Here is a 12,593-nt window from a genome sequence, read left to right as displayed (position 1 = left end):
GCTGATACCTGCAGTTGAGTATGGTCTTCATCTGCGTGCAATAGCGTAGCATGTGAATGTATCTCAAAACTGGTGTGCATAAATGAACAAATCAGCAGCTAAAAATCAGTCTCATTTGCCTGAGAACAGATCTGCCTGCCAATTAAGCAGCTACAGAGCGTAAAACAGGATCTGACGAGCATTGGTTTTCATCTACATTAATTTCTGTGGTTGTAATCAGTAAACCAATTTTTATATCATTGCCAGGTCAATCAGATGGGCCGGAAAACTATGAATCACCAGTGTTGCCCTGAAAGTTTGATACCAACCTCCATAAGATAACAATACAGGAAAGGACCCTGCGATAGAATAAGATTGGTGCATATACAACTGGCTACAGTCTGTTGAATGGCGCGTAATAGCTTCTTAGAGAGATCCAGGCCATTGTGTAGTTTATCAAGGTTGCTCCTGTAAATTAAAAATGTTACAAATGATAATTTTCTCTGCTCCCAAAATACAGAAATCTTTACTAATGGCATACAGTGAACTCCAAAAAAATAAACCCCAATAAAACAATGGCAGAACTTCACCATTCACACGGCTTGAATCCCCCCCCCCCCCCCCGTTTCCCTCCCCCCGTTTCCCTCCCCCCGTTTCCCTCTACATTATATGCTACAAGTAGCCTCTATTCAAGATGACTTGGACTCTACTGCCACCTATTGGGGTAGCCATCCTAAAAGTCTAGATCAACACTGTAACAAGCCTTAGGATCATCATTCCTCCTTATACACTATAAAATTAATGAATGTTGTTCAAAACTACAACTAGTCCTGCAAAACAAAACAAAAAAAAGTAGTGCAAAAATTAAAAAGGTCGGTGCATACATTTTTACAGTGATGGCCTTTGTATGACATACCTTTACATTCACTACATACATTTTCCCAGAGAAAAGCCTGAACTCTGCAGGTAGAGTCTTCAGTCTAGTGAAAGGATTATGTCATTTTCTTCTCAGGCATAAATGTGGTAAGACGCAAACATTATCTACCTGGACAGGCTGTCTAAAGCCTTGATGAAGTTATCCGTTCCATGCTCATCTTTCTCAGTGTTTTCCAAAAGAGAAATGACAGCGAACACAATGTCAGCGGCCAGAAACTTATTCTTAAATCCAAACTGCACACTGAAGGTCTGCACCCTGATGTCCTTCATCCTGCCAGTAGAAGAACAAGGTAGGTAGTTACCACTACCTCCATTTAATACCATATAATTTGTAGTGCATGCTGTATTTTTCCTTTTATTCAGTAGTGTATTCTGTACCTTCTGTTGACTGCAATGAAAGAAACTTGTGCATGAAGAACCACACACACAGGTTGCACTTGCCATGCGGCACAGTAGCAGGTGCAGTAGTGGTCTTGGTAAAGGAGTCAGTTATTTTTAGAGAGATTTTTAGCTCATTTTCTTCTTGCTGAAATAGTTTGCGGTTCTCAATATGGAAAAATATTAAGATTTTAGAGGCCTCAGTGGTTGATACCTTTTAATGGCTAACTGAAAAGATGGTAACAAATTGTAAGCTTTGGAGACTACTCAGGCCTCATCATATGTTCATTGTATGATTAGGGGAATCTCAGAGTTCTGGTTTCCTACAATTAACAGCGACACCTACGGGCGCAGCACTGAACCTACATATCTAAGTGTTCAAGAACCGACTTTGCAGCTAAACAATTTGCCAACTCCTATTTTTGAGCATTCTACACTAGGTATTAGATCTGCTACATACTGAAAGTGGTTCTTTGCCTATGGCACAGAGTACAGTTGAAGCAGGCTCGTCTTTGCAGACATTCATATGGATAAGGCTTTAGCTCTTTTTTCTGTACTAAAAATGTTACCGATAGCAGGTAGAAGTGGTTACACTGCAGATTTATTAATACCGTCTAATTTTATGAGAGTGTAAACTTAGACTACACAGTCTTACAAAGCTCCAGATCCATCACCGGGGCTCACCTGCTCCTCTACATCGAGAGGATGTTTGCAGCATGATGCACAAAACTTTATGGCAGATAGTCCAAGGGGAGTGATGTTGGCAAGAGTCTAATTAAGACAGGGTTAAGTCAAGCGTATTAAAAATCAGCCGATATTCATCCAGAAAAACAGGATTCCTCTTCTTATGCCCTGTTCTTTCTATTGCACTTAAATCCATTTTATTCATCTATTCACCCAAATATAAAAAAAATACTTTATACGTTTGGTGTCGTCGTTATCGTACTGACCTGGACAATCATGTTGCCATATTAATTTTACCACAGATTGAACTTCGTAAACACAGATTGAACTTCCCCTATTTTATCCCACTTGGATTTTTTTCAGCACATTATAAAATGTATGGCGGAATTGAAAACTACAAACTGGCCCACAAAAACGCACTCATATGGCCATGTTAACGGAAAAATAAAATAAAGTTACGGCTTTTGGAAGAAAAAGGAAAAAAATGAAAGCAAAAATGTCAGTGCAATTGCACTCTTTACCCTTGTATGGGTTAAGGATGAATTTACACTGTGCAGTCATGATGCAGTATTTGGTGCGATTTTGAAAAAGTAAACACAGAAAGAAAAAAAATGTAATACGAACACACCTTCTAAAGAAGCCCAGTCATGAAGGATGGGAATTACAACTGTTACCTCCCAGAATTGGGTATTAGATCCAACTCTGGACACAAGATGGAAATTAAACTGTTGCTTTTATTTAGAACGATCTAAAAGCTCATCTAAGGATGTCTTATTACTGGCGCCTCCAATCAGCTGCAAATCAGTGCGGAGAATCTGACAAGTGTTCAACTCCAGCCATGTTGTCTGACAATATGTGAGTATTTATACAAGACACAAAAATACTAATGTCATTTACCCAAATTTGTTGGCAGATTCTTCAATCATTTCCCGCAGATTTTCCTTTAAGGAAATGTCCATAGAGTTAAACTTCTGTTTCACTTGTTTTAAAGGAAGCCTGGGAGACAGAATACAGATTTTACTTTTGAGAAGACAGTGAAATAATAAAAAGGTGGAAAAAAGCAGATTTAGACCTGGCAAATGCACAAAATTCCCAAGCACTCAAATGAATCAAGTGAGGCAATATAGCAAGCGGCAAATATTGTTAAAGGGGATCTACCAGCAGGTTTTTGCTACCCCATCTAAGAACAGTGTGATGCAGAAGCAGAAACCCTGATTCCAGTGATGTCACTTACTGGGCTGCTTACTGTAGCTTTTATAAAATCAGTTACCTCTGCTGCAGATCTACCAGTTCTCTGAATGCGGAGCTTTGTTGTACCCCGCCCACACCCCTGATTGGTAAGCTTTCTATGCACACTGTGCATAGGCAAAAAGCGGTCAATCAGTGCTGGGGCCGGGGCTATACAAAGCTCATGAATATGGAGGACTACAAGGCAGCAGGTTTACTAGTGCTCTAGCGATTATCTCCGGCTGATAAAATAGAGATTTTATTAAAACAACAGCAAGCAGCCCGGTAAGTGACATCACTGGAATCAGGGTCCCTGTCTCTATTTTATGCTGCGCTCAGATTAGGTGGCAAAATTTTGGGGATTGATTCCCTTTAGCTGAATTGCTCATTACACAGTACGGTAAAAGTAGTCGTTTCGAAAGCAAGATAATTTTGCAGGACATATTACTACTACACTGGTCTCTTCCAGCTAAATGTTTAGTAACCTTATATTTGAAAGTGCATACAGTCCCGAGTATGTGCATGTTTTAGTAAGAGCTGCTATATTTTTGCTCTAACCCTTTTTCAAAGCCTTAATACCCAGAACATTTACAGTACATGCTTATGTAGAGCGGGAACCTCCACTAAGGGCCTTATTTCAGCCATAATTTTAATTCTGAACAATTTCTATCGTTTCACTAGACGTATATATAAACAACATGATTAGATGGGAGAAATACGTTTAAGTGGGCAGCAAAGACCTCTTGACCATACACCAGAATCTGGATGTATTGGATGTTCATTGAAGGAGAGAATGGATCATAACCTTATATTTCACATTTTTGGGGATTATGCATGGACCCAACCATTTTGGTCAGACGTAGGACACCTTTTACACTAAGTATTAGTTTATTCCTTCGGACGAGCCATCAGAGATGCTTAAAAGTTCTACCTGTACTACTTTTATACGCATTAACAGCAGGCTGATGTCCGATGGTCAGGCAATGGAAGAAAACATCTCCACTTCCTAATTCGCACACTAGCATTAACCCCTTCATGACTAGACCATTTATATTTTTTGCGCTTTTTTTTTTCTCCTCCCCTTCTGCCAAGAGTCATAACTTTTTTAACCCCTTTATGACCTATGACCTATAGATACGTCACAGGTCACCTCCCCCTCTTTGATGCAGGCTCCGGAGCCAAGCCCGCATCTTCTCAGGCACATGACAGCTGAAATTTATTGCTATCATGCTAGATTGACACCTACTTAATTTCCCTTTTGTGCTCTCTGGAACTGTTGATCAGAAATTGGAAGTGACATTTGATTTATTCCAGAATAAAAAAAAAACATCAGTTTGACAAAAAAAAAAAAAAATTGCCATATGGTCACTTACCCCATGTCAGCCAAGAATTCTTGAAGCTTTTTTTGCCCTTGCACAGACCAGAGTTTGAGACTGGAAGACGTATAGCTAGAGTTGCAGATGCTTTCATATAATGACCAGTGCTGGTATAAAGAAAGGCGCATACTAACACCCCAAATGTTAAAGAAAACTACACTGGCCAATCAGGAGTGAAAAACTAGACAGTCCATACTAATTTCCAAATCAGTATTTGACTTAATATATCCAAGATCAGTTTTACAATGAAATCATCCCATCAAGATACAAAACTTGGAGAAAAAAAAATAGGAAACGTGAGAAAATCTTAGCTGAACTTGGATATAGTATTTGCAACAAAAGCAGCAAACTTCTGACATAACATTCATCCAAAATATTTCAATGGTTTTCGTTAATAGTGATTGTTGTTACATATAATAAGCAAATTAAAGGTTCTTCTGTTGGAGCAAATAATGGTAATTTTTTTATACAATGAAGAGGTAAGAAAAGGTCTATCAATAAGCCACAGATTTCAACATCTCTGCTTACAGTAATTTAATAGATACCCTCATGATTTATTCTCCAGGAGTTAAAATTTGTGTTGGGTGATGTGATGGAGTGCAGATGCACAGTTTAACATACCAGCACAATACCAGTGTGTCCAACACAGGACCAATTATTATGGAACAACTGTGAAAGTGCCAACTGAATAACAGCAAGGAGTTCTTGAATGTTGTGGTAATGGTACACAGTATCTAAAGTAAAATATTTTAGTATAAGCAAGTTGAAAAGTCATAAGTTGTCTTGTCTGGAAGTTCAAATAATTTTTACATTTTGATAAACGGGGTTTTATTTTAATGCCAATTTAATAATTTTCTTTTTTGCCAACATCAGAAAGAAGAGATATATAAAAAAAAAGTCTCTGGACGATTTTGCTTTTATTTGTTTGCTGAAATATCAAAGGGTAGAAGAAGCAGGTAACAAACACTGTTGGAGCTACTAAGTTCCAGCACTCATGTCATTGCCAGGACGTGAGCAGAGCAGTAAATGGCACAGCCACTGGATGAACCCTGTGCCATGTATAGTAATCATGGTCTTTGACAGCATATCAATGTGTGGAATGGCTCAACATGTAAATGTTTGGCAGTCTGAAGGAGATTAAAATTTAAAGGATACTCATACTCAAACGCTATTCTCATGCAGTCGATAGAAAGGGAGTTCTCTTCATCCTCGTTTCGGTGGTTATGTCTAGAAACATGGCGTTGAAGTGTGCCCACATCAGTCACATATTTCATCCTGCAAAAACAGCATTATGTCCATTTTTACAAAACATACCGATCACTGGTGAAATATTCTTCTAGCTCCAATGGCAAAGCACTGGAGGGGATAAATGTAGCACTGAGATTAATAGCTGCAGTAATTATACATAGGAAAAAGGTTCCAGCACACGAGTGGGTTAATCAGCCATCTTCGTGCTAGGGTGATTAAACACCTGTAGAAAGGGAGGAACTCTGAGGATAAAATCACAGCCTTTCAGAACATTTGGAGTGGGGAGGGCCTGGAGGCACAAGCTCTGAAGCTGTGGTGTGCATGTTAAGGAAAGCTAAATCTTGGGATGTTTTGTTCCTGAAGCGGGCAGTTACCAGTAACAAGGACTGTGCCATACATTATGATTATGTTTTTCCTGTTACGCCAGAAGGGTGTGTTTGATTTTGCTAACATTACTGTAGTTTATGCAGTACTCTTAAAAACTCAGCGGAAGACTTAAAGAGACAGTGTTCCTGTGTACCTCTATGTGCAACCAAGTGAGGCAATCTACCATAATCTATTAATGTAAAATATGAAATATAAATATTAATATATACACATATATATAACCTTGAAATCATGATGAAAATTGTATTAATTATATTTTAAAATCAATACTTCTTAATGGTTAATATTTCTTTTGTAGAGACAGATATACAAAACTTACTGGGTAATTCTGTCTTGAACCCACTGGTCAGTTAGACCAACGATAGACCACCTAAGAAGTGGAATGAAATAAAATGAAAACATACATTTAGCTAGATGTATTTTATTGATGGTTGAGACTTAAAGAGGGAATTCTCATCTCCAAGATCCTATCCCAATATGTATGAGGTGTAATAATAATTTCATCAAATACCTCCAATTAGAAATGTAGTATAGTTTTTCTGATTCGCTATGTTAAGTACTTAAAGGGGTTTTCCCACAAACAAAAGTTGACATTATTCAATAGATCTTGGAATAATAATAACTTCCACAATTGGATGTGTTTAAATAAAATGTTCCTGTGCTGAGATAATCTTATAAATGTGTACCTGCTGTGTACTGTGTAATGGCTGTGTCTTACCATGCAGGAAAACGGTCTGATCATACCACAGCTCCTGGGCAGGGGAGGAAGCAAAACAGTATACAGACATTACATCAGGGGATCACAGCTGCTTCTTTCTTTGAAGTAAAACATTGTTTAAAAACAGACAGTGAAATGTTTCACCTCACAAAAAAATCAGCTGTGATCCTGTGCTGTAATGTCTGTATACTCTCTTGGCTCCTCCCCTGCCCAGGAGATGTGGTATGATCAGACCATGTTCCTGAACAATCAGACACAGCCATTACACAGTACACAGCAGGGGAACATTTATAAGATTCTCTCAGCACAGGAACATTTTATTTAAACATATCCAATTGTGGAAGTTATTATTATTCCAAGATCTAAAGATCTATTGATTAAAATCAACTTTTGTTCGTGGGAAAACCCCTTTAAGGCCAAGCAAAAAAAAAAAAAGCAAATCTAAAAGGAAAACACAACAGAGTGTGTGCGCATCCTAATGGTAGCAAACCCAAGAAGACTCATGCTTAAATCTGTAATGTGCAAACAAGTCAACGATACTATTAGAGGACTTGTTTGCTTGATATTTGATTGAATTAATTTTAAACACAACCAATGTGTGATACAGTCAAGGTTTTAAAACCATTTTAAAAAAAACACAAGAAAAAACAGACTATAAGTTAAACTTATAAAAAATAGCGTGACTCAGTGGTCGGCACCATTTAGACGCACTTCCGGTCCGGCGGCTACCACTGCCTATAGTATATAACCCACTACTTACACTTAGAACCACCGGACTTAGGTGCAGGAATCGCTCATTTCATTAATTGTGCACGATATTTGTCTAAATTATGGGCTACCTCCTTACTATTGACCAGGTTAGCTCCACTACTCAGTCTATCCTATATACTTTATCCATTGGCTATTAGTATTCTGATGGCATAGGTGAGGGTATGCCATCTCCAGTGTCAGTCTACATTGCCACAACACTGTCTACCACATCAATTGTGGTTTTCATACCAGGATCACTTCTTACTTCATTTACACTATGTTGATTATACTGTACTTTCCTGTGGCTTATAAGAATTTTACTAAATTAACCATATTACTGTGAGGACACAAGTGATTTTGTTTGCTACTTTCCTCTAAAATTCCTATTGACATTCCCTTTAAAAAACTGCACACTTTGTATATATTTCACATACTGTATTATAACCTGCATTATTTTTCTATGCACCTGTGTATATATACGGTACTTACTGCATGTTTTCTTCTCATCTAGCGACCCATGTGGGTCGAAACATTACCCAATATGGACAATGGCGATATTTGTCAGTATTTATGTCTAATTTTGGATTAAAGCCATAATTAACTGTATCCTTCAACACAAGATTGCCCAGCGAATTCCTACATACATGGAGTAAGATTTCTAGTGTAGAGCATACGTCACTCGTCAGACATGTGAAATTCATGAAGAGGCGTGCACCTCTTCATGAATAAGGAGCATCTAACTTCACACCACCCCCTCATCAAGACCAGCGAGAAAATTGTTGGTCTTGATGAATCGGGGCCTATATCTGGTCCTTATGTGGCTTATATCCTTCGTTCTCACCACTTTCCCTGTCTGCATGCTTTCAGTAACTTGAAATCCACTGGGAACTGAAGGCAGTAAACGAGTTAGTAAGAAGTAGATTAGAAAAACTCCAGCACCTTCTCCATATCCATCACAAGAGATGTAAAGTTAAAACGTCCATTTTATTAGTTCCATTAAAAAAGAGCCATATGTAAGGCAGACCTTACGCATTTCGAACCAAACAGGGGTTCTTAATCATAGGTTACATTGCTGTAGTTAAAAGACATATATATACATATGGACTGAAAACAAGAGCAAAAATAGGGTGGTGACAACAAAGAACAGGAAGTTCATTAGTGAATGAAAATCTTCCTGAGGATAATTGCTCAGTAATATGCGTAAATTAAACTTATGTGCATAGTATGCTGGCAAATTAAGTACACCATTACAAAAAAGTATCAAAAAATGTACATTAGATCATTGCGAAAATTGAAACCATTGGGAATGCGAGAGTTAAGTTTAAGAATCCATAAGGCTTCTCTGGCTAAGAAAAGCTTGCCTCTATCTCCCTCCACCTATTAGTCTTTGCACCTTATCTATACCAATAACCTTAAAGGCCCCGTCACACAAAACAAGATTGCTAGCGAGATCGTTAATACGTCACGGTTTTTGTGACGCAATAGCGATCTCGTTATGTCTGACAGGTAGCAATGATCAGGCCCCTGCTGTGAGATCGCTGATCGTTACAAAGCTTCCTGGACCATTCCTGGGTCGTTGCGCTCCCGCTGGACAGTGTGCAACGCTGTATTTGACACCTTATCAACGACCTTGTTATCGATTCAGAACTGAGACACGTAGGCGTGCATAAATTGGACTTTTCCGCGCCCCTCGTCCCCGATTGGTGGTCGCTACAGCGTTCTCATTTTCCGCAGTGCATAAAGAAGGCAACAGAATAGCGATTCTATCCTTTGCTTCTGACCTCGTGCTGGATTGCAGATCCTAGCAGAATTCTCCGGGCTGTTGATATCCGTTCATTCGACGGAGTCACAGTACAGTCCCCATCAAGGTGTGGATCGTTGAAATAGCTGCTGTGTGAAAGCGTCCCAACGACCGCCGAGATCGTTAGTTAGATCGCTGGGGCGGCCGAAATCGCTGGGAAGTTCTGCATGTTTGACAGCTCCCCAGCGATCACGAAAAAACTCTCCAGCGATCCCAAAACCGTGACGTAATAACAATCTCGCTAGCAATTTCTTTATGTGTGACGGGGCCTTAAGGCTATGTGCCCATGATGCAGAAATGCTCTGGTTTTTTCCTGAGCGTTTCTGCATCTCCCTGGCAGAAAAAATGCATGCGGATTGTACATCTGTTTTTCCTGCCAGGGACAAGCGGATGTGAAGCGTTCTTCACATGCATTTCCGCATGCGGGTTGACAAGCGCTTTCCAAACGATTTTAGCATCACTTGGAAAGTGCTTGTCAAATTGGTCACACTACATAAATCCATGCAAACGGCATGGATTTATATAGTGTGACCTTAAAGAAAGGTAAAAAATAAAATAATAAATCTATACTTACCTTCTGATGGCCCCCGGACTCTTGCTTCGCTCCGTCCTGGCTTGCCAGCAGCTCACGGTACACTGAAGGACCTGCTGTCACATGACTGACATCAGCGCAGGTCCTTCAGTCCACCGCGATCTGCCGGCAAGCCAAGCGAAGACAAGGAGACCGGGGGTCATCAGAAGGAAAGTATAATATTTATTTTATTCTTTTTTTTTTTTTTTTTTTTTGTTCTATGGCACCCGGGTCCGGAGGAGAGTCTCCTGTCCTCCAGACCCGGGTACCATAAGCACATTGAAACGTTTGGATTCCGCATGTACAGATGCAGTGATGCGTAATCCAAGCGTTCCAATGAAAGTCAATGGCAGCGAAAACGCAGCGCTTCCGCAAAATAATTGGTAGTGCTCGTTTTTTTCCCACAATGATAACCCGCAGCGGAAATTTCCGCAGCATGTGCACAGCACATGCGGATTATCATTGGGGAACATGGCAGGCCTTCTACCATGCGCTATTTAAGCGTTTCTGCAGTGTTTTTGCCACTGCGGAAACGCTTAAAAAACGCATCGTGGGCACACAGCCTAAGTGTGGAAAGATCGCCACAGTGAAAACCAGCAAAAATGTTTGCCGAGCCCTGACATGGAGGACTCACTGCATTAGGATTCGGAGTCGCTCCAGCAACATGCTCTGCGATGCGTCTTTTGAGCATGCGGCTAGTGCAACCCACTTAAAATTTTTTACAAGATGTGCACAGTGCTTGATAAATGACATATATGCTAGAGCAATTAATAAAGTGCTTGATATTATATATTTTGCCTGCACTGTCAGTAAATGTCTGGGTCTTAAACATAAATTTGCAAATATTACACTTGGTGCCTCCACATTTATAGGATCCATTAATATGAAGCCATGTGTCTGACCTTGGTGGACAAAAAACTTGGAGATAATAAATTTCCTATATTGGGGGATTTTTTAGCAACAAAAGACGTAGTTACTGACGAGATTTCTCGGAACCCATGACGGCACCACGGAGAGGGGATACGCCCTTCAAGGACAGGAAACCTACAGATAAAAAGGGCAGCACCTCTCTCCCGCATCAGTTGTTTACAAAGCACAGAGGACCCCCAGGTTAGTAACACAAATTTTAACATTTTTAAAAGGAGCTTGCCAGACACACCCTGTGACTAAACATAATAAATAAATGTGCACACCCATGTGTGAAGGGAGGGAATGTACGGGTGCCGTCATAGGTTCCGAGAAATCCCGTTACCGGTAAGTAACTACGTCTTTCTCTTTCCCCATGACGGCACCACGGAGAGATTTGCAGACAAGTGTCGTTTAGGGAGGGACCACCGCTTCCAGAACCCTTCTGCCAAAGGTAACGTCCGAAGAAGAGGTTAGATCCAGCCGGTAGTGCTTAAAGAATGTAGAAGGGGAAGACCAGGTTGCAGCTCTACATATCTGCTCGATTGAAGCCCCAGCTTTCTCCACCCAGGAGGCTGCCACTGCCCTAGTTGAGTGAGCTTTTAAATCCTCTGGGGCGGTTTCCCCGCTTGAGGAGTAAGCCAGGGAGATGGCATCCCTTATCCACCTTGCCAGAGCGCTCTTGGAAGCTTTCCGTCCCTTCCAAGCTCCCTGGAAGCACACAGAGACCTGTCCTTCCTACACTCCCGTGTGGCCTCTAAGTACTGGATAATGCACCTTCTGACATCTAAGGTGTGTAGGACTTCTTCCCCCTTGTTTTTGGGGTTTGAGCAAAAGGAAGGGAGGGTGACCTCCTGCGACCTGTGGAAGAGTGATCCCACCTTAGGAAGGTATGCTGGGTCAGTCCTAAGTGTCACCCTGTCCTATAGAATTTGCGTAAAGGGGGGCATTGCTGATAAGGCTTGTATGTCGCTAACCCTACGTGCCAATGTGAGGGCTACTAGAAGAGACGTCTTAAGAGATAGAATTTTAAGAGATGCATTTGCTAGAGGTTCAAAGGGACGCTTGGTCAGGGCTGACAGAACTAAATTTAGGTCCCAAGGAGGAGTATTCCGGGAGAGGATGGGCCTGGACCTGTGAGATGCCTTGATGAACCTGGAGATCCACCTATTCCTGGCCAGGTCGCAGTTATATAGGGCTCCCAGTGCCGCAACCTGAACCTTTAGAGTGCTTGTGGCAAACCTCCGCTCCAACCCCTTTTGAAGGAACTCTAAGATGGCAGTAATGGGGGCCTCCCCTAATACTTTCAAACCCGTGAATGAGAGGAATTTTTTCCAGGTTTTACCGTAGCGTCTGGTGGTTACGGGTTTCCTACTCTGCAGTAGGGTGGAGATCAAATTGGGGGAAAAACCTCTCTCTCTTAAGAGCGCCCTCTCAAAATCCAGGCCATCAGGTGCAGGTTTGCTACCTGAGGGTGAAGGACCGGTCCCTGAGAGAGGAGATCCGGAATTTCCGGAAGGACCCAGGGGTCGGAGGTGGACATTATCCTCAGCCAAGAAAACCAAGGCCTCTTTGGCCAGAAGGGGGCAATCAGAGTTATGTTTGCCTCGTCTTCCCTGACTTTCCTCAGAA

General features: G+C 41.0%; 1 protein-coding gene across 1 annotated transcript in view; it reads right to left on the bottom strand.

The window, feature by feature from the left end:
- The window catches only part of CDC45 (cell division cycle 45), a 94,515-nt gene that overhangs the window by 9,380 nt on the left and 72,542 nt on the right, over nt 1-12,593 (bottom strand). The window contains exons 9-14 of the mRNA XM_073675229.1: nt 6,535-6,585; nt 5,736-5,855; nt 4,578-4,709; nt 2,875-2,973; nt 1,025-1,186; nt 309-447 (exon numbers count right to left, since the gene is read on the bottom strand). Of these exons, the coding sequence (XP_073531330.1) occupies nt 309-447; nt 1,025-1,186; nt 2,875-2,973; nt 4,578-4,709; nt 5,736-5,855; nt 6,535-6,585 (703 nt within the window). The remainder of the gene's footprint in view (nt 1-308; nt 448-1,024; nt 1,187-2,874; nt 2,974-4,577; nt 4,710-5,735; nt 5,856-6,534; nt 6,586-12,593) is intronic.

This window comes from Phyllobates terribilis, unplaced genomic scaffold (assembly GCF_046119375.1).
Source record: "Phyllobates terribilis strain yellow unplaced genomic scaffold, ASM4611937v1 Scaffold_1__5_contigs__length_1240528914, whole genome shotgun sequence".
In the NCBI taxonomy this organism is placed as follows: Eukaryota; Metazoa; Chordata; class Amphibia; order Anura; family Dendrobatidae; genus Phyllobates; species Phyllobates terribilis.
This window is presented reverse-complemented; position numbering and strand designations above follow the sequence as displayed.